We start from the raw sequence: 23,451 nt of genomic DNA on the forward strand, positions 1-23,451 counted from the left end.
TATACTACTGACGACCTGACGTCAGTTCTGAAGCGACAGCAACCGACGCAGAAATACTAAGCCTCTGGTATTCGGGCTGACTGAGGGCTACCCTGGCAGGGATAACCCAAATGTGTTGACTGCAACAGTGAATACACTTGAACATCTACATTTATAGTAAGTGTACACAATTGTACTTTCTCTGCTTTACCCTCTGGATCATCTACTGTTCCAAGAGTATTCACAAAGTGCTACACTGTGATAGCCCTTTGTGGATTGCAGGGTATTCACATTTTGTAGGTTAATAGGTAAGTGCCTGGCTAGCTGCCTTTGTAGACCATTTATGCCTAGCTAAATGTTCTTCGTGTTTCACTGTTGCAGTTTACCTCACAGACAAGAGGTACAGGGCTTGATTCTCACCAAGGGAAAAGTACAGTTGTGTACACTTACCATAAATGTAGATGTTTGAGTGTATTCACTGTTGCAGTCATTACAGTTGGGTTATACTGCTGGCAGGCTACCCTCAGTCAGCCTGAATTCCAAAGTCATGGTCCGGCGTCGGTTGCTGTCGCCTCTTCCCTGATGTCAGTGCGCCAGGCGTATAAAAGATGCAGCCGACGCCATTTTCTTCAGTCTTTCTTGCTGTGCGGTGCCCGAAACAAAAGCAGTTCACAAGTGCCGGTCGGCCGACTCCTGAGATTTTCGTGTTCAAATTTCAGATCCAAAGTCTTCACTAAAAGCTAAGTACCTCATTGGGGAAAATTTTTTCTTGCTCCAGTCGGATGTCAGAAAAAGTTAATAATTGTATTTCTTGTGAGAAGCAAATACCTCATAAGGACTTTCATTCCTACTGTATTCCTTGCCTAGGCCCTGACCACGACATTGCTAATTGTCAGTTTTGTGCTAGATTTAACCAACGCACTATTAAGCGTCGGTACAATTTTGCATTTCACTATTTTGGCAGAAAATTTAACTATACAATGTTGTCGGATAGCCTTCTGACTACCGGAATTCACAAGAAACGCAAAGAAAAGACAGGGATCTGAGGTCCAAAACTGACGACGAGGCTTCTTCTAAGCCAGTCGCCGGTTCTCAGTGAGGCGTCTTCGCAACCCCTGATGACCACTACTTTAGACTCGCAGCCTGCTACCGACACCCATGTGTAGTCGAGCAGGCCACTGGAAGCTCAAGGTATTGGACCTTCGGAAACTATTACTTCAGATGGGTCCGGAGCCGCTGAGCAGGCATCTGCTAATGAGGGTGTTTTCAGACCTACTCAATTATATGTTAAAACGACTTCAGCTTCAAAGGCAAAGACTAAAGCACCTTTAAAGACAAAGAAACAAGTACAACAGCCTCATGGACAGGCCTCCATGCCTAAAAAACAGATGCTCAAAATGGCTGAAGACCTAATTACTTTGATCAGGGGTTCCCATCCCCCTCCTGATAAGAGGCCTAGGCAAGAGACAGAATATGAATCTTCAGATCAGGTTTCCATTTCATCTGATTCCTCTTCTGATCAGGAATACTCTCTTCCTCCCTGTAAGGATTCTGATGCTGAAGAATCTATCCCTTCAGCCTCTCCTACTGAGGATTATTCCTTTGGGGAAACTTTACATACCATGAGGGAGCATTTCCACTGGAAGAGCCAAGATTATTCAGAATCTAAGAAAAGGCTCAGAGACTTCCTTTTACTACCACAGCACAGGCCCCTAGCTATTCCACCTGTGTTCGACATTGTATTTTCAGAGTCCAGTCTGTCCCCTGACTCCTTACCTCCAGCTCTAGTTAAGCCGGACAGGTACTACAGGGTTCCTGACTCATAAATTCCTTTTCAAAAACCCTGCTGCTGACCCAGAAACTCTCTCTCAGGGTCCCAAAGGGATCAGGGCTTCCACTGCAAATAACCTTACTCCCTCTGACAGGGATTCTAGGGCACTGGACAGATGGGGAAAAAAGATTTACACTTCTGCTACCTTGGCTATAAGGGCTTTAAATTGTCAGTTTCATATGCTCAAATATCAGCAATATATTATGTCACTGCTTAAACAGAAAATGTTGATAAATTCTGAATGTACAGACAACAAAGAAATGCAGGATTTATTGCATGCAGCTGAACAAGTTGGAAAGCATACTTTGCAATGTGGTTTTGATTCTCTGGAGGCCTCCTGCAGGGCCGCAGTTACGGGTTCTGTCATTAGGAGGCATGCTTGGTTAAAAGTACAAAATCTACCTGATCATGTTAAAGCTAAATTATTAGATGCTCCATTACAGCGTGATACTTTGGTGTTAAAGCAGAAGAGGTGTTAAAGAAAATGGAGGACAAAGCTAAATCTATGCAAACAGTCAAGGATTTCTTACAGGTAAAGCCACCAAGATTTAGCAGACACTGGCCTACAAATAATTGGTCCTTTCCAGTGTCAGACAGGCCACAAAGGGGCAGATACAGATACCCTAGAGGCAGATCCCAGCCCCAAGGTTCATACAGGGCTAAACAGTGGGGTGCTTCTACCTCCAAAACTGGAGAAGACAAATCACAGCCATACAGGAAACAGTCCCAATGACTTCCCCCTGCCTGCATCAAGCACTTATCTTCTGGCAGCACCTTTAGGGGGAAAACTAGCACTTTTTTCTCAAAATTGGCACGTAATAACCCAGGCCAAATGGGTCTTAAACATAGTGTCACAAGGCTACAAGTTTCACTTTCATACCCTGCCAAGGGCAAACGGTTGGCCAGACCTGCCAAAACATCAATGGGCAGAGGCACAAAAACAAGTCTCATCCCTCATGGACATGAGGACCATTCAACAAGTACCAGAGCAAGAGCAGGGACAAGGATTTTATTCAAGACTGTTCTTGGTACCCAGAAAGGACAAAACCGGGAGACCAGAACTGGACTTATCTATTCTAAACACATATCTGGATATTCCAAAATTCAAAATGACTGCAGCAGCTTCTGCCCATGTTTGGCAAGAAGGCTTGGCTTGTGACTTTAGATCTAAAAGAGGCATACCTGCATGTCCCAATCAGACAAACATGCAGAAGATACCTCAGCTTCAAAACTGGCTCAATGCACTACCAATTCTCTGCATTGCCCTTTGGCTTATCTGCTGTGCCCAGGGTCTTCACAAAGTGCCTGGCACCAGTAATTGCATACTACAGACAAAGAGGAATACAAATATATCCTTACTTGGACCACTGCCTCATTCAAGCAGAGAACAAGGACATTCTACTACAGCATCTGGCGTTTGTAAAGTGATTACTACCATGCTTAGGGTACACAGTCAACTAACAGACATCAAAACTAGTACCCTCTCAAGAGATAATATTCCTGGGTGCAAGCTTAAATACAACTGCCTAGATGGCTTATCTCACGCCAGACAAACAAAGGCAACTGACTACCTATTTCAAACTGTTGGCAACAAAGACCCAGTTATCTGCAAGAAAAATTCTGCAGGCTTTGGGCTTCATGGCATCCTGCATTCTACTAATTCCATATGCAAGACTGCATATGAGGAAACTTCAGTGGTACCTAATAGGTGTTTGGGCTCAACATTGCCACAGCCTGGAAACAATAGTTACTCTCATTCCCTGCCTGCAACAGGAGTTTCGATGGTGGGCGAAGGTCTGTCACCAGAACAAGGGACAGCCATTCACTCTACCCCCAGCCACACAGACTTTAACAACGGATGCATCGAATTATGCCTGGGGAGCCCACATGGCAGGAAGATGTATTCAAGGCACATGGTCCGCAAACCAAATGCATCTACATATCAATCAAAAAGAGATGCTAACTATTCAAAATGCCCTTAGAGCCTTCAAGGACCTACTTCATCCGGGACAACTACTGATAAAGACAGACAATACCACGGTCATGTGGTATATAAACAAGCAGGGAGGCACTCATTCTTACCCCCTTTGCAGACTAGCCATGACTTTGTGGGACACAGCATTGACTTACCAAGTACATCTGCAGGCACAATTCCTGCCAGGAAAGATAAATACTCTGGCAGACGAACTAAGCAGAAACCTTATGGATCCCCACGAGTGGAAATTGGATCCACAAGTCTTCAGCATGATAACATGGAAATGGGGATGCCCGGAAATAGATTTATTTGCCTCACCTCACAAATGCCAACTGAAAAAATTCTGCACAAGGACTTATCACAGATAAGCATGGAAAGTGGATGCCCTTTCTTTCAGCTGGAAAAACGTAACGGTATATGCTTTTCCTCCTCTGCCTCTCCCCGCCATGGTACTCCTAAAGGTCAGACAGGAGAAGCCAAAAATGATACTGATTGCCCCAGACTGGCCACGCCAGTACTGGTATCCAATCCTAAGGAACTTGTCTCAATGCCCAGCCTGGACCTTGCCTCAAGTGCCTCATCTACTGTCCCAGCAGAACAATCAGATCCTGCACAGCCAACTCAAGACCTTAAATCTGGCAGCATGGCGGATAATGTAGTCATACAAAACACACCTCTCACTAAAGCCATGATGGATGTCATTTTGGAGGCCAGGAGGCCTAGTACTAGAAAATCCTGTGCTGGAAAATGGAAGAGGTTCTGTGCTTGCAACCAGGCACAAGGAATTGACACAGCTGTACCAAATATTCCTCAGATTTTGCAATACTTGACTGAGATGCTGGACAAAGGCCTATCCTTTTCATCTATGAAAATTTATGCCTCTGCCATTTTGGCTCATTATAATACAGACCCACCAATCTTTTCTCATCCTTTATTAAGGCAGTACCTCAGAGGAGCCAAAAATTTAAGGCCTCCAAGGAGATCACCAATACCTGCATGGGACCTCAATTATGTCTTGGAAAAACTCACCCTGCCTCCTTTTGAGCCAGCCGCTACAGCTGATATAAAGTTTTTATCTTGGAATACAGCTCTGCTCCTAGCAATAACTTCTGCAAGACGAGTCACAGAGCTACAGGCACTCATGGCTGTGGAACCTTTTATCATTTTTTATCCAGACAGGGTTTCTCTGAGGACAAACCTGACATTTATGCCTAAGGTAGTGTCCAGTGTGGCCCTTAACCAAACTATTCATCTGCCTACCTTTTATCCAAACCCACAGAATAAGGGGGAGAGAATTCTGCATTCTTTGGACATACACAGACAGCTACGCTTCTATTTGAACAGAACCAAAGCTTTCAGAAAGACAGAGCAATTACTAGTGGCATATGCTGCAGGATCACAAGGAAAGGCTATCTCAAAGCAGACTATTTCAAAGTGGATAGGCCACTGCATTCGTTTTTGCTATTCACAACATGGCAAGCCAGTACCTAAGGGCATTAGGCCACATTCAACCAGAGCAGCAGCCACTTCAGCAGCCTTCTTCAGGGGAGTACCAACCAAAGACATTTTAGAGGCTGCTACTTGTTTCAGTGCACACCTTCACAAAGCACTATCACTTGCCACTCTACTCTAAATCCAGGGCAGGCTTTGCCACTGCAGTTCTGCAGGGCCTAATAGCCACTCCTAATGCTGTTTAGCTCCAGCCTTCCACCCTAAGCTTTGGGATTCAACCCAATTGTAATGACTGCAACAGTGAAACACGAAGAACATAGTACAGTTGTGTATACTTACCATAAATGTAGATGTTCGAGTGTATTCACTGTTGCAGTCCAGGTTACCCACCCGCCATCCCCCATTTCTTTGCTGGAACTTATCTGTACTTCTCTATTCTATACAACCTATGTGGTGTATTTGCTTGTAGATGAAGGCAAAATATATAATTTGGTGCATGCATGTTTTATTGACATATTTGTAGCCTACCCTTTTGGGGGCACCTGACATCTGGGGCAAGAAAAACAGAAGAAAATGGCGTCGGCTGCATCTTTTATACCCCTGGCGCACTGACATCAGGGAAGAGGCGACATCAACCGACGCCGGACCTAGACTTTGGAATTCAGGCCGACTGAGGGTAGCCTGCCAGCAGGATAACCCAATTGTAATGACTGCAAAAGTGAATACACTCGAACATCTACATTTATGGTAAGTGTACACAACTGTACTTTTCCCTTGGTGAGAATCAAGCCCTGTACCTCTTGCCTGTGAGGTAAACATCTTGACTGTTATGACAACCCTATCTCCAAGAAAAAAAGTAGACCTGCTGTGGTCACTCTCAGATGTCTGCAAGAGAATACCTCAGGATTCTAGGATTCATGGCTTCTGTGACTCTCATGATGTCCTTTGCTAGATTCCATATGAGAAAACTTCAGTGATTCTAAATGCAGTATGGTCCCAACATCTTCTCCACCCTCACATTTTGGATTCTTGTGTTGGGCTTTATGAAAAGAGATTTGCTTTGGTGGCAAGACCAGATATCTTTGAATCCAGGTCTCACCTATTCTCTGATGATCCCTGTACAATCTATAGCAACAGATGCATTGGATAGGCCAAAGCACATCATTGTCAAAGAGATGTTAGCTAATATTCATGCTCTCAATTCTCTGAATCATCTGTAGTCTTCAGGCCCACTTCAAGCAATCACAGACAATGCCACCGTAATGCAGTACATAAAACAAGGGGATACTGAATCTTACCCCCTGTACATATACTGGCTGTAGACGCTTGGGAAGGTATCAGTTCAGTACTGTTTAACCTTCTGAGCTGCTTACATTCATACAGAGCAAAATATTGTGGCAGATAAGCTAAGTAGGACCACAGACCCCTACAAATGGAAATTGAATGGTGGGGTCTTCCAAGATTTGATGCACTGTGATGAACTCTTCAAGTCGATTTGTCTGCCTCCTTTCAAAACAGACAGTTGAATTTCTGCAACATGATTCCTTGTAAGCAGGCCTAGAACACAGATGCTGCTTTATTTCCTTGGATGGGAAAGTTCCTAGATGCATTTCAGCCCTTTCCATTGTTATCAAGGGTAATTCTGGCCCAGGCAACAGCAGTACTGCTTTCTTAAAGAACTGACCAAGGGCAGTTACCACAAGCTTCCACACAGAGTGGATCCATTCACAGATATTCATAGGTGTGTATAAGGCTAATGCTACTATCTGGGCAACTGTCCAATCTAGCTAAACTGCAAGTATTTCTGCTTCTTGAACTGTTTTAAACTGTTTAAAGTTGTTTTTGCACCTGCACTTTTAAAGTTTGTCCTGTTTGTTGCGGCTACACACTCAAGTGTGCTAGCCTGTGTTACATATTTATTGCATTTTCCTGCTGTTTGTTGCAAAAAAAGAAAAAAAAAAAAACAAATATCCTTGTTTCCCATCTTTCCTGACCTAGGGTAGTCCAAATACAGGCTTTGCTGTATTCTGGACTTTTGGAAAATTCCTGTGTTGCCCATTTCCTTTCTTGGATAAAGGGAGGCTTCTTTGTTCACCAGTGGCAGTGGGGAGCTTAGAGCAGCCTATCTATCCCTGGAGGAGTGTTCCCAGCACAAGAATCTGGTAGTCTATTGGCCGTTTTGGGCCAATTTCTAGCTCTTTCAAGTCCCCCTGTATAAAACCTGCTGTAGCGCGGCCTTGCACGATTTTGCGCATAGTGCAGCATCGGGCAGTGCCGCGTAATTGGGTTTAAACCATTCTCGGCTCCATAAGTCTGCTCTTCACTTTTTCCCTTAGAACTGATCTAGTTCTTATAATAAACACCCTATTCCTACTCTAAAGCCTGACACTTGCTCACTAAAGCAATTATATAAGTCAGCACTAAAAAATTAAAAGCACTACACCCTCACAAACTCCCCTTGGGTACCTTGTTCCCCATTGGCCCCTTTTTTCAATTATAAAGGAATTCCCAATACTATTCTAGCATGTCCAAAGGTCAGTTGTCAATCTCCTCTCTGGTCCAGCTGGTGAATCTGGGAATCTTGAGGCAATGTTACAACTGCTTCATGTACACAGACAACCCTCTCCTCCTCCCAACAAATTTCAACACATGTGAGAGATGCAACCATATAGCCAAACTGGAGGCTAAGCTCTCAACTCAGTACTTGCGTAACCAGTCAAGAGGGGAAGGAAACCACACTCGCTACAATTCCAGTCTCACATAGACCTACCACGACAACAAACCAAACACATAAACACACAAAAACATACTCTGAGGCTCTAAATAAAAATCTGCCTAAGCAGCAGAGACCTCCAAAGCAGACACCCAAGCAACCGCTACCCCGAAACAAAACACATGCAACACATGGCTCACAAAGCCAGTGTGCCGAACAGTCACAGCTCATAAGGCTAAACACACCTGATACACTTGTAATAGGTGACTCTATCGTCAGGCACCCTGACGTCCCGCTCACCAGGCTGAACAAGGAGAAGGTCACGGTGAGCTGCCTGTCGGCGCTAGGATCTGCCACATAACATAAGCACTCAGGTCACTCCAAGGCAAGTACAAATATGACTCGGTCATTGTCCATGATGGTGTGAATGACCTAAGACGTACCTCCCTGGACTACATGAAAAGAGACATAGAGGAGCTCTCTGAGCATGTAGCTCAGGCCGGTATGATCCTGACCTTGAGTAGCATCTTACCCTCACCAAGAATGATGCCACAAAATGAAGACAAGATGATCAATTTCAACAATTGGCTTAAGTATTGGTGTCATTCAAAGGGGATCCAATGCCTGTCAGCCTGGGATGACATGCTCGACAAGCCACGATTCTTCACTAGGGACAGCTTGCACCTGTCACCCCTGGGCTTTCGGATATTGGTAAAGGCTCTTGCCACCCCCATAGTGCCTTTTTTAGGCAAGGCTCAAAAGACAAACCCACCTCCATGGGTATTACAAGGGATAAGAAACTAAGAGTAATGCTACTCAACGCCAGAAGTCTAAACCTCAAGATGCATGCACTCGAAACTCACCTTAGCATGGAGAACATCGATATCTGTGCAGTAACAGAAATCTGGTTCAAGGCTCCCGAGAGCACCCCAGCACTACCAGGTTATACCTCATACCATGCTTTTCGGCCCCAAAACTTGGACCGAACCACAAAAGGAGGGGGAGTATCAGTATTCATCAAAGATACCCACACCTCCAAGTTGGTGGCACAGCACGAAGCATCAGAGACTATCCATGTGCAACTAACAGTGGATAAAACTGCCTTCCAGTTTATAGCCTGCTACAGACCACCCTCCCAAACTCAGGAACCCCACTTGACCTTCCTGAGAACACTGGAAAATATGAAGGTCTCTCCAAACACCATTATATTGGTCGACTTCAACTACCCAAACATAGACTGGGAGCATTACTCTAGCTCCAACACCCTAGCCCAAAGGTTCCTAGAATTTATAAACTCAAATGCTATGGAACAACTTGTTACCACTCCCACAAGAGGGGAAAACATACTGGACCTGATCATCACCAACACGGGGACACTATGCTCCAGACCAGAAGTGTATCCCTCACTGGTAAGATCAGACCATAAACTAATCTCACTGGATATTCACATCCCGACCCCACCCCCTGCCTAGAAAATCACAGTGAAAAACTTCTCTAAAGCAAATTTCACACTCCTCAAAACTGAGGTGGAATCCTTCAAAGCCCCCGGGCCTGTGGAAAATATGGCCCAGACCGCAGAATCCTTTATAAACGCATTCTATGAACACCTTCAGGAATGCATGGATCATGCAATCCCAAATAAAACCAAGACCCAATCCTCCAAAGGCAGACATCCTGTCTGGTGGACCCCAGCCATAAACAAACTATACAATAGAAGGGGGAAGCTACTACATGACAGAGCAAAATCCCCAAAAAGGAAGGCATCTCTGATCAGTATTAGCAAAAAACTACGGGCACTCATAAAATCGTCCAAGGCCAACTTAGAGAGAAAAATTGCACAGGACACTAAGGATAATCACAAGACTTTCTTTAGTTATGTCAGGAACCTGGGTGGGAATTCCCAGATATGCTCAGAATTAGTCCAAAATGACAAAAAATACACCGAACCCACCGACATTGCCAACATCCTAGCTGACCGGTTCAGTGCAAACTCCCCCACCCTCCCCACCAAAGGGCAAATATCTATCCCAGCAGTGTGCTGCCCCCCTGACATCTTAGATGCTCAGGTAAGAGCCGCCCTCTCCAAAGCAAAAAACACAGCATCAATGGGACCAGACGGTGTCCCGGGCTGCGTCCTACATGAACTCCAAGAAGAGCTAAACCCAAACATAAAACTACTGTTCAGTCTCAGCCTTACTACAGGATATGTACCCAAAGAGTGGCGTACAGCAGCAGTGGTCCCTCTCCACAAAGGTGGTGCCTCAACAGATCCTGGAAACTATCGCCCCATAAGCCTGACTAGCTTGGTCTGCAAAGCTATAGAAAGGATCATCATGGACCTCATAAATAAAGATATTGGGGACCTACAGACACTGGATCCTACCCAGTTCGGCTTTGTTAAGGGCAGATCCTGCCTCTTAAACCTGGTAATTTTTTTTGAAACAGTCACCAAGGTCATTGACAAGGGGAAGGTGGTCCACACAACCTACCTGGACCTCGCAAAAGCCTTCGATACAATACCCCACTCGGGCATTATAGATAAGCTCACCAGCTTAAATATAAACCCCTGTGCCACTAGATGGGTTGCAAACTGGCTCAAGGACAGAACCCACATGGTTAGAATTGCTGGAGCCATATCAGACTCCAAACCAGTTACAAGTGGTGTCCCACAAGGCTCAGTCCTGGGACCTCTCTTGTTCGGTATATATTTCTCAGAGGTGCAGGCCAACATGGAAGGACTGTGGCTGACCAAGTTCGCAGATGACTGCAAACTGGGCGCCATAATCGACTCTCCAGCCGACACAAGCATCCTCCAAAAGGGCCTCATAGAAACAGACAACTGGTGCCAGAGCCATGGCCTCAGGCTAAACGCCAAAAAGTGTATAGTCATCCCCTTTGGCAAAAACAAAGTGCCCACAAATTGCCACATAGGTGGTAATCCATTAAGTACAGAAGAAGTAATTAGGGACCTGGGGACCCAAGTTGATAGCAATCTCTGGCCAAAGTGGTTAGAAAAACATTTTATATAGCCCACCTAATCATGAAGGGATTCACATCTAGATCAGGGGAGGTCATCGTGCCTCTTTACTCATCCCTCATCAGGCCCATAATTGAGTACAATGCCCCTTTTGGGATGTACCTTACCAGACACCTGCAGCAACTGGAAAGACCCCAAAAGTACCTCACCAAGAGGATCAAAGGGCTCAAACAGATGCCATATGCTGCCCGGTTAAAGAAACTCCAGCTCTACTCAGTGGCATACCGCCTGCTCAGAGGCGATCTGTGCCTGACATATAAAGCCATGTCCAACCTGGAATTAATGGACATGTTGCACCTCAGAAAATCCAAATCCCATCAAGCTACGCGCTCGAGAGACTTGAACCTCAGCACTGAAATAAATAGGACATGCTGGAGGGACAGATTCATAACCCAGAGGCTTCCTTCACTCTGGAATAAAATCCCAGTCCAGGTTAGGCAGAGTCCCTCATTGACTCTCTTCAAGAGGAATCTTGATGAGTGGATGGGAGATCGTAGGTTTACCCTGGGTATCACTTCTGTGTCACTGTTAGAGGCACAGTATACTAACCTCGAAAAAGTGCATAGCAAAATTAATTTAAAATGGGTGGCGAAAGCCAAACGCACTCTGGCTAGGCTTATAAATGCCCTAGGGCAGATAGCCTAGTATGAACCTATGAACCTATGACCACTAGGGCCTTTTTAAGCTTAGCCATGCATCCCAGATCTCTTGCAAGTTCTGGCACCCTTGACAAATGTAAGCAGGGTTTTGGGAGATTAAACATTTACAAGCAGGGACTTGGGAGATGAATCATTTACGGGCTGCCTGTGCCCTTTAGAGACATAGGTGCCAAATCAGTGATGAATTTCCTATTCCCCATCGAATTGTCCAGTCACACTTGAATTGGTTAGGGAGAACCTCTGCCTCACATAGTTGGGAAACCTGTTGCAGATAAGGGATACTCTCTGGGGTACATTCATGCCTCTCCATCAGGCCCTGTTTTTATCACAGGCAAGGCTTACGTCTTTAGATTGGGTAAATCTGGTGCTGTTTGTTTTGCAGATATGCAGGAGGTCTGTCAGGGTGGGGTCTGAAAATGCATTGTATGTCAGGCATAGATCTCCCCTCAACAGCCTGTAGGAGATAGAATACAAGGATAGGGCTTTGAGGTGGTCTGCATAGGGCATGTTACTTACACCCTGTATTCTTTTAGTGAGGAACTTCTGTGGACCTTCAAATTGTTGGATGTGCCTAGTTAGGTACTTACCAAAGAAGAGATTGTACTCAATGATAGGTCTGATGAATGCCGAATACAGTGGAGAAATAACCTCATTGGACCTAGATGCCATACCTTTGTTTATAAATTCAGAACATAGAATGATTTTCTTTGTGCTGTAGACTTGTGATGGTCAAAGGCTAGATTACTGTCTGTGTGTGTCCCAATGTCCCTGACTACTAAATCAACTCTTAGGGGTGTGTCGTCTATATTATGGCTACCAGGGGTAGATGACTTCGTGAAGGATACTGTTATGCATTTCTTGGCATTTAGTTTTAGTTCATGGCTCTTATTTGTCTGTGTTGGGGGGATTCTAAATCTGCACCTAATTTTGCAATCATCAGCAAATTTAGTTGGGCAGAGGCATTGATGTTGGCCTTGACTTCAGCGGAGTAAATGCCAAAAAGGAGTGGTCCCAGGAACAATCCCTGAGGGACTCCACTTGTGACTGGGCTCCTTGTAGAGGTGGACTCCCCATTTGTAATTTCCTGGGTCCTGTCTGTGAGCCAACTGGCTATCCACCCGATTACATAAGGATTTATACCTAAATTCTTGAGTTTGGTATCAAGGCCTGAGTAGAGCATTGTGTCAAATGACTTGGCCAGGTCACGTAAGACAGTGTGAACAGTTTTGCCCTCATCCATTGGTTTGGTCACCTTCTCAAAGAAGTCTGTCAGGTTGAATAGGCATGACCTGCCCTTGACAAAAAAAAAAAATGGGTTGGGTCCAGTGTCTGAAGGTTTTCTGTGTCATTGATCATTTTCTATGGTAATTCTTTCCATGGTTTTGCATGTGAGACTAGAGAGACATATGGATTTGTACTTTCCAGGGTCTGCAGAAGAATGACTGTTGCTGTTCTCAGTTTGTGAGGCATGAAGTCTGTTTGGAGGATACAGTTATAATATTCCACAGGGCCTGGTAGGTCATGTTTCATGCTAGTTTGAAAGCACCTTGAGTTATTGTCTCGGTTCACTGATGCAGTGTTCTTGGCCTTAGAGAGAGAACATTAAGGACCTTATCCCTAGTGATAGAAGGGGGAGGTTATATTTGGTGTTATTTCTTGAGGGGATGGACAGAGGAATAAAGTTGGAGCTGAACTTACTGGCCAGCATGTTTTCTATATTTTCTTGCTAAGTATAGGTGGCTCCATTAACATTGAACTCCACACACGATTGTGTATTGCCTTTGAGGTTACGGACATAGTTAAAGAATGTCATGTGGTTGTCTGTCTTTGGCTTGGAGGCCAAATGTATCTCAGATTTGCCATTGGTAGACTTTATTTATTCACTGAGTTTGTTTAGGTTGATGAGAGTGCTTTTATCCTGCTGGGTGCTACACCTCCTAATTTTTGCAATGATTTTCTTCATTCTGTTATACTGCCTGTTGATGTTGTGAATTCACCTAGCTGGCTTGTTTTTTGAGTTAATTGTATTACTTCCTTGTGGGTACAGCTGCCTGTATGCAGCTGTTAACATTCTGGATGATTCAGTTTGAATACTTTTTAACCACTTTTTTCTGAGGATGTGCAGCATGTGTTTAAGAAGGCAAAGAAACCTGCTACTAGTAATTCATATATTGCTAAATGGAAAAGATTTGCTAGTTTATTTATTTATTTTTATTTATTTAACATTTGTTGACCGGGAATGTCCGACTAGGTTCCATAGAGCCTGTTTTCAGCGGAGGCCCGGGGAGAAATGCTCCAGATTGATGCGGTGTGAAGAACCAGGACTCGTTCATGGTTTCTGTACCACTGTTTTTACAGTATTTGTGGGAGTTATAATCCTGTGGTCTTTATTCCTCTATCAGAGTTACTATCTTGGCCATTTCAACATGTCTGCCAACGGATTCACCCCTTTCACCACAGTCTTTGGTCAAGCTTTTCTTGAAAGACGTTTTACGTATGTGCCACCTAGAAAACAAGTGGTACCTAGCTGGGATCTTAACTTTGTTTTGGAAAAGTTAACTTTAGCTCCTTTTGAACCAGCTTATCAGGCTAATTTACAGTTCATTAGTTGGAAAACAGTATTACTGGCTGCACTGACATCTGCAAGAAGAGTATCTGAACTGGAAGTTTTTATTTTAGGTCAGAGCAGGTGATTTCCAGATGGTTATCCCTTGACATTTCATTTTATCATTCCTACCATAATTAGTCACTTCCAGGCAGGGTCAAAGCTCATCCTAATAGGACATTGGCTTCTTCTATGGCTTTTCGGAAAGGGGTGGACTCTGGAAGCATTCTAGAGGCAGTGTTTTGGTCCTCTGTACAGAGCAGTGCAAACTAGCTTCCTTTTCCAGGTCTAAAACAAGTCTTGCTGGGACCATTCTCTGGGGGCCCCTGGACTCTCATCCTTCCTCCTCCCAGCCTGTGTATGCACTGGTTTTCTACCCATATAGCTTAGGCTGTTGCAGCAGAGATTTGTGAATGAACATAATACAGTTGTGTAAGTAAATTTACTGTAACAGTAGATGGTCAGTTAAATCACTGCTCCCTCCCCATCCCCCTTTTTGTGCCTATGTTTATGCTAGTGTAAGGATTTGTATATGAATACCTAACCTTTCCTTTGTTAACAGGACCATAGCTTTCTTGTTACAGTTGGCAAGAATGTCCTGAAGCTTTTGGTGCCCTTGCTGCTGGTTTTGTCCTGTTGGAGCTTGTGCAGTCATCAGCCTTGTGTGCAGGTGAAGGGAAATCAAGGCTTTGGAAGACTGTCCGTCTGTTATATACTAGGCTGGATATAGCCTATGTAGCTTGGGCTACTGCAACCGTAACTAATCAAACATCTTCTGTTACAGTAAGTTTACTTGCACAACTGTATTTTCCCAGCTTCTGCTCTTATGTAACGTGAATGTTCATTAGAAAACACTGTGAACAGAATAGACACTGGAGGAACTCCTCTCCTCCTTGAAGTGAATGTTCAGACTTCCTTCTGCAACAAATGTGTATCATGTTAACTTTAGTTGTCTGTAGCCTAGACATTATCATGTTTAAAGCTGTACACCTCATCTACTGCAAAGAATAACATGAAACAACTTTACTTATTGCGACTACTTTAAGGCTGGTTAGGTGTGATAGTGGGCTTTTATCTGCCATCAGCTGCTGTTATAAATTACTGTTGCGGCATCACTGTCCATCATATATAGCATCTTCCTTTTTTTCGTATGGGAAGAATTAATGTTCTTGAGTAAGAAGAGATTGGATGGGGATTGTATTTATTGTACTGCTTATATTTTTTATTTATTTAAGTGCATTTGTTTTTTGTTTGTTTCAGTGAAACATCTTCTACAGAATGGAGTCAGCCCTGATCTTTATAATGAAGATGGACTCACTGCACTGCATCAGGTGTGAACTTTTTTTTCTTGTTATTTGTTGGGCAGGTTGGGCCATGACACTTCTGAAAAGACCAGGAATTCATTGAAATGTGTAGAAGTAGGATGTATATCTGTATTTTGTCTTTTGCCTGTGGGACCTGTGATAGCAGTCGAAGAGGGAAAGGCAGGAGAAGGAGGACTGCCAAAGCACCGACTGCACTACCCAATTTGGTGAAGGATTTTAAGACTATATGTTGGTCCTAGATAGTTTTGTAAACCATTTCCATCTCCTCTCAGAAGGGGGTTAGCCCCAGGCAAATAGCAAAAGCATGAGGCCAATCTCTCAGAGCATTTGGAAGGCATTGCCAACATTCATCAGGATATTTGGGATATATTTTAAATAGACAAATAGGAGGATCCAAGGAAAAATATATCTTTCTGCACACAAAATCCTTTTATAATATTATACTAGTGAAGGCTAATGTCATCTTTCCCCTCTCTATAAGAGTAACTCATTGTCAGTAGGAGTTTGCTAACCTAGTAAAATACATTGTGTAAATTTCTGAGAATTGCCAAAATGGAGGCCTGTCTCAAGCTACCGTCATAGAAAGCATGTCACAATGAGTTGTTTGCATTTTGTATTCTGATATAATTCCCTCAGGTTTGGAATGGCCCCCATTTTTTCAATAGTTACAGAAAACAGCCCTTTAAAGGATAACAACATGATACCACACTGTGTTGTATGGTAGTCTTAAATGCCATAACCATACCCTCTTTCAGTAAATACTCCTCACATACAGTACCATTTGCAGCCCATGTTTTCAACCTTAAGGAACCATGACATTCACCATGTTTGATTGTAGTGGAAAATGGCAGCCAAAGATGTACCCTTTTTAGAGGCATTCTTTGAACATATCTAAAGGTGGAGTAAATTGCATCACCAAGCATTACTCTGGCCCTCAGATGCTTTATTAATTACCACCTAAGATTACAGGACCAAGCAAGCAGGCTACCCCAGTGTTCTTCTGTTCATTTTATCAGTAGATGCGCCTCTAATGTCTTTAATAATGTTTCAGTGCTAAGCTACTGACAATGATCTTAATGCTTAATTCAAAGAAGACAGAGAGACTACAGAAGTGAAGGAATGTGCAAAGCCTTTTTCCATCTGGGTTCTGACTGATTCAACACAGTAAGAGGACTTCAGTTGTTTCCTAGGACTGGGTCTTCAACGTACCAAACTCTGGTGAGAGTAAATTCTTCCACATGCCAGCTACTGAGCTTTGGTTGCATTCGAGGATTGATGCACCTGATCATGGTTGGCTGGCTTTTGTTGGGGTGTAGGCTTCCTTTTTGTAGGTTGTCTTCTGTTGGGACAGAGCCTTATGACTTTAACTAAAGGCTTGCTTAGCTTGGTTCTCTTTAGTGCTGAGCTACTGACAGGCAAAACGGAAAAGGCCATGCAACCCTTTTCCATCTGGGTTTTTATTGATTCAACATACTTCAAGGACTTTCAACTACTTCCTACGACCAAGTCTGCAGTGTATCATATGGGGAGAGTGGAGGCTTTCATGTGCCAAAGCCATGAGCTTTGGTGTTCCCTGAAGGACTGGAGTACCTGATTTTCATTACTTGACTTTGGTGGGGGATGTAGACTTGACTTTGGCTGGCTTCTGTAGGGGTGGAGACTTGTTGCCTTTCACTGTGGAGACTTTCTGAATTTGGTGCATTACCATAATGTTCATTAAGCAGAGCAAGAGATTAATACACAACAGATAAGGCAGCCTCTGCATCCTTGTACTGGATTATGTAAATTTTACTTCTCTTTCTCTGTCTCATGAACTACCACTTTGTTGCAGTATTGTGATCTACTTATAAAAAGATTGGTGTACTTAACTTTGTTTTATTGATAATTTTTTAAATGGAACTTAGTACTAGACGTTGTCCCGTTTGATTCTCAGCTAGAGCGTCTTCTGTGTGGAGACATGCGTGAATGGGCATACCTTCGTTGAAGGTTGTGCATCAGGGATGGCAACTCGGCACGTAAAAATGTACTGCCAATCATTAGCGGACCGGAATTCCGCTATGGCGACCCCTAACCGGGAAAAGCCGAAAGACACAAACTTTGCTGGTGCTGTTTCATTTTCAGTGCATCTGTGTGTTTAATCAGTGTTGCTTTATTAATTGAATCCCATTTTAGAACTTGCCATTGCCTGTTCATTGGCTGTCTCAGTATTAGCTGGTACCTTGTTTGTGACCATTTACTGTCTGTTGCTGTTGTCCACTGTGCCAGTTGCAGGTGCTCACTTGTTAGCAGTGTGATTTATTTCTGTTAGTGCCTTATTGCTGGCTACTTTTGTCCCACTTTATAACTTGACGTAACGTTATGCTTCCTGCAGTTGTAGTAGCTGATAGTAGTTGTTGATAATTCCAGTGCTAATGTTATTGCTAGGCTGTACCTCTGTTGTTTCCCCATTTTTCATTTTTTCCATTTTTTCATATAACTCTAAATCCTTGCATTATTTCAATGTATTTTTAATCTTATCTTTCTGTCTTTTGCTGTCAAAATTTCACTCAACCCCTTCACTGTCATTATTTAATTTATTGTTTAGCCTAAGCATGTGATTATACAAAATATGCAGACTGTAGACAAGTAGGTAGTACCAGGAGTATGTCTTTACTGATTAATTACACAGTAATTCATTCCATGACTTTACGAATAAGGCCAGTGAGACTGATAAGCCTGTAGTTACCTGGGTCAGTGGTGTGTTCAGCCTTATGAACAGGGATGATTGCAGCATTTCTCCATTCTTCAGGTACATACCCAGTGGTGATACTCTGAAGATGTTTAGGAGATGTCTGGCTAGGAGTCTCTTTAAGCTTACCAGTAAGCACCTCTGTATGCTGCCTTACCCCATTGAGGTATTTTTTTCTGTTTTGGAGGGTGATTCAGACCTGGTTAACTCTAATGACTGGGAGATTTGACCAAAGTTGATATGGAGGAATGAGGATATCCTACTGGCTTTAACATGGTACAAAGCATGCCTTTTTACTGTTTTTAGCTTCTTCAAAAACTTCAACAAAGGCCTAGATGAAGGACTTTTATTTACACTGTTATTCTGATTTAGCCAAAGCGTTTAATGCCATACACCACTTAGCATCATAAAAAGCTAACCCAGTTAAACGTCAAGCATTGTGTAGTTTGCTGGATTGTTAACTGTTTGTCAGACAGCATTTCATCAGAACCAATGGTATCCTGTCCAAAAAGCAACACATAATTATCAACATTAGATCTGATGTTGTAAATCTTTGTTTATTCATTACCATTAGGACCTTGGTTCCATCCTCAGAACCGATACGGCCGTTTCCAAGCTTGCGCCAGCCAAAACTCTCAGCTAAGACCTACCCACAGTGCCTCTCTCCTAGTTACTCCTGATCTCATTTGCAGTATTCCTAGTCTGACGTGCTAGCCATCTCTCTCAAAGCTAAGTAGAAAATTGTTAATTTTAAGACAGTTTCTCTTCAAAACTATTTAATTTTTAGTCGTTAGCCTTTTTTCACTGTCACCTATAACCTAAGTCTATTTCCTACCCTTTACCTTGGTAATTTATTTATTTTTTTACCTTTATTGGTACTCTCCCTCTCTTCTGTCTTTGACAGGCCTTTCCTTTTCACTAGTGGTATTTTTTTAAAATAACATCATTGGTATTTTCTCCCTTAAGTTTTCTGTAGGATAGCCTTGTTGCCTTACTATGTCAGACAAAGCTAAGTTGGGATTTAAACAGTGTGACAAGTGTGGACTTAAGATGTCAAACTCAGATACACATGTTTGTTGTGTCTAGTGTTTGGGTGTGGATCATATTAAAGCTGACTTTGACATTTGTGCTAGTTTTAGTAATTGTACACTAACAGAATGTAAAACTAAACTTATCTTAAAAGGACACCTTTTTCGGAGGCTCTGTCTGGGTCGGAGGTTTCATCCCCTCCAAAGACCAAAAACATAAGGAAAAATGGATTACTCAACACCTTTTTCAGAGGCACTATCTGGGTTGGAGTTCTCACCCCCTCCGAAGACCAAAAAACATAAGGAAAAAATGGATTACTCAAGACACCTTTTTCAGAGGATTTATCTGGGTCAGAGGTCTCACCCCCTCCAAAAAACAAAAAAATATAAGGACTAACTGAGTCACTCCGTCCTGCAGCTCCATCAGTTACGGAACAGAGTTGGCTCCGTGCTTCGCCGGCGCCCTCAGCCCAGACCTCTTCAGCACCAGGTTTTGGGTCTTCTCCCTCAGTGCTCTCCATGATATTCACCCCCTATTTCGTGTTCCGACCTCGGCACTGCTGACTTTGGTGCCGTCCTTGGATCCGACATCGGCTCCGATGACTGTACCTGCTTCGGCACCTTCCCCAGCCATGGTGCCGACAGTTTCTTCAGATCCATCGGCTCCAAAACTTGAATACCTGCCAAGGACAAGATACTTCTACTCCAGTGCATACTGTCTCAATTCCAACAGCAGTGTTTTCCCTCTTGGCACCGTCCACCCTTGCTGCATCGGCTCCAGTGGAACTGATGCTCTCCCAAAGCAGTGCTTGGACCATCCGTACCTTGGTACCTAGCCCTGCACCTATTTTCTCGCTGGCACCGTCTATGTCCATGGCTCTGACACCTTCCAGTTCTCTCATAGCTCCTCACAGCGAGGTGTGACCCCGGTTCCGATGTTGTTCCGCCCGGCTCCGGACTCCCATGCCTCCTCAGATGGGCCTGCTGTGTAGGTAGTGGACTCGCAGTCAGCACCAATGACATCAGTATCAGAACTCTCCCCTAGCATGCACCTCTCCCAACTCTCAATTTCAGGACCCCAGGCACAGGAGTCACAAGAACCGTCTTTGAAGGGAACCCCTTCTCCGGAGTCCTCCTCAGAAGATCCCACTGGGGAGCCACCCCAGAAGAAACGGTGCAAGAGGAAGCACCTTGAATCACTGGAGGAATCTATCACCGAAGACACTGATTGTGATGAGGGGGAAGGGTCCCCACGGTCTTCCCTAGACGACATCTCATTTTGAGACATTCTCTAAATCCTCAAGCAACAGGGAGACTGGAATCCCTATAACCCTTCTTCTGAGGAGTCAGTGTTCCTGCAGGCCTTCCGTGCCAGGCCATCTACTTCCTGGGTGACTCCACCGGCAGATGACCTTGTTAAAATCCTTGTGCAGCGTGCCCGGAAGTCCCTGGACAACATAGGACCTGTCCCTCAGAGGTCAGACAAAAAAGTTTATCTACACTTGAAGACCAGCCCCACTGTTCCTAGCAGTTGACAGTTGATTCTATGGTCGTGGCGGCGGCCACCAAGAGGGAACTGGCAGAAGATAGTTCCACCGTCCATCCTCCAAACAGAGTGTCATTGACCATGGACAGACTAGGGAAACGGACCTATGCTTCAGCGACATTCGCCATTTGGTTGCTGATGTTGTTCGTGTTTCACTGTTGCAGTCATCACATTTGGGTTATCTGCTTGCAGTAGCCCTCAGTCGGCCTGATTATCAAAGTCTTGGGTCCTGCGTCGGTTGCTGTCTCATCTTCTGTGACGTCAGGTAGTCAGGGGTATAAAGCATGCAGCCGACACCATTACATCAGTTCAAGAAAAAAACTTCCCAAACCAAGGGCAAGCAAGTAAAATAAGTGACAAAACAACACGATCACTGCCACAGAAACACCAGCAACCAACCAAGCCTTGGAAGAAATTCTTTTATTCCACCGACTAAGCGCTTTCACCAAAGTTGGCTTCTTCAGAGTCAGTGTTTTACAAAAAACATATACATTTTATACTCTTCAAACACAATGACATCACCCTGTAAATCAATAAACTGCTCCAATTAATCAATTAATCAATGAACATTGCTCAATACTAAATACTAAATAGTAAAACAATTCCTAAAACATACTTAAAATTCTCTCAACAGTTCTACTAATCTAATAAGAATAAATGCATAAAAAATATACACAAACAGTAATATGTAAAATAGTTATTAAAAATCAACCCATTCTATATATACAATACATATAAATCTTCAACCATTTATGTAAATATACATTTTATTAATCCCACTCAACATTTTTTAAAATGACATAAATAATATATTTCATTTGATTTATTTATGTGTATGTATATACATTAATCTTCATTGTATTTTATTTTCTTTTATTTTATTTTATTTTATTTTCTTCTGTTTTATTTTATTTTATTTTATCTTGTTTTGTACTGCTGTTAAATTATACAATACTGGCCTTAAGTTTCAAAACAGGTTTTATAGAGATGTAATCATTAATACCAGGGTATCTAGTGGCGTTTAATCTCAACTGCCACATAGTTTCTAATAACGCTACCCTGTTTCCTATATCACCACCCTGTTCTAGCAATACTCTATCTATAATGAAGAACACAAACTTCTTAAATTCCTTACAATTAATACTGTGAATGTAAAGTGCATTGTGAGAGTCTTTGTTCTTAATAGCTCTTACATGTTCCACCATCCTATCACGTAACCTCCGAGTGGTCATGCCTATGTAGAATGCTTCACAGGTTACACACAAGGCCACATAGACTATGTTCTTTGTGTTACAATTACATTTTCCAGGGCAAGGTAAAGAATACCCCCAACCTTTAACACACTACCCTTCTGCTATGTACCTGCAGCTTCTACAATGACCACACTTGGACATCCTAGATGCTCTACCTTTTTCCTCACTTTCCAAAATACCTTTCAAGTTGTTCCCCTTACTATAAACAATTCTTGGATGAACACCTAAGATGTCCTTTGTGGCATCACTCAAACAATACTCCCACATCCCTTGTAACACCTTAACTATTTCATCACTTTTCTCATTAAATTTCAAAAGCATGCTCCACCTGCTTGTTTCTTATTTTGTCCCTCTTGGTTAATCTCTGACACCTTTTCCCCCCATAAAATGGGTGAATATGATGAACCTCTCGTTTGTACACTTCCCTTTTCAATCTTAGTAACAACCTGAGCGGGTAACCCCTATCCATTAACATTCCTATTAACTTGAACATTTCCTGCTTAAATAACCTTTCCTCACTCACCAGTCTGGGCAATCTCACCATCTGCCCTTTTGCCACCCCTTTCCTTTGATGGAATGGGTGGCAACTTTTAAAATGTAAGAGTGAATTCGAATAACTGTCCTTTCTATATATAGAACTAGTTAGACCTTCTTCACTCTTGACGAGTGCTATGTCCAAGTAGTTGGTAGCATCCTTCTTCCATTGGAAGGTGAATTTCAAAAAACTGGTGGTGCTGTTTAAATACTCAATGAACTCATGAACCTGGAGTTCATCTCCCTTCCATAAAATAAGCAGGTCGTCCAAGAATCTGTTGTACAAAATAATGCTCTCCATAAATCTCGATGGGAGAACAAAAGTTCTCTCCCACGTTAGGAGAACCATGTTAGCAAATATAGGGGCACACCTTGCACCCATAGCCACACCAGAACACTGCTGAAATGTCTCCCCTTCAAATTTAATAAAATTGTTCAAAAGAACCATCTCCATTAAATCACAAATTAAATTAATTCTACCCTTATCAACCTTGTTACTCATTACCAAGCTCTCACGAAACATATCCAAACCCTCCTTGTGCGGGATGGTAGAAAACAAGTTGACCACATCCACAGTTAAGAAGCTGTAGTCCCTGAAATCTTCCTTGACATCCCTAAGTCTTTCAAGGCAGTGCCAAGAATCTCTAATCACATGCGGCACTTCCTCTAACACTTTCTTGCGCACAAAGTCCACAAAGGAGGCCAAGGGTTCAGTTTTAGAACCCTTAGCTGCTACAATCGGTCTAAACTGCAACTTGGCCACACCTTTGTGGACCTTGGGAATCC

General features: G+C 43.2%; 1 protein-coding gene across 1 annotated transcript in view; it reads left to right on the plus strand.

The window, feature by feature from the left end:
* Positions 1 to 23,451, plus strand: part of PPP1R16A (protein phosphatase 1 regulatory subunit 16A) — a 1,191,114-nt gene that overhangs the window by 139,250 nt on the left and 1,028,413 nt on the right. Inside the window, exon 2 of the mRNA XM_044067426.1 lies at positions 15,512 to 15,582. Within this exon, the coding sequence (XP_043923361.1) occupies positions 15,512 to 15,582 (71 nt within the window). The remainder of the gene's footprint in view (positions 1 to 15,511; positions 15,583 to 23,451) is intronic.

Source organism: Protopterus annectens, chromosome 3.part1, assembly GCF_019279795.1.
Source record: "Protopterus annectens isolate FY-2018-M chromosome 3.part1, PAN1.0, whole genome shotgun sequence".
Taxonomy (NCBI): domain Eukaryota; kingdom Metazoa; phylum Chordata; order Ceratodontiformes; family Protopteridae; genus Protopterus; species Protopterus annectens.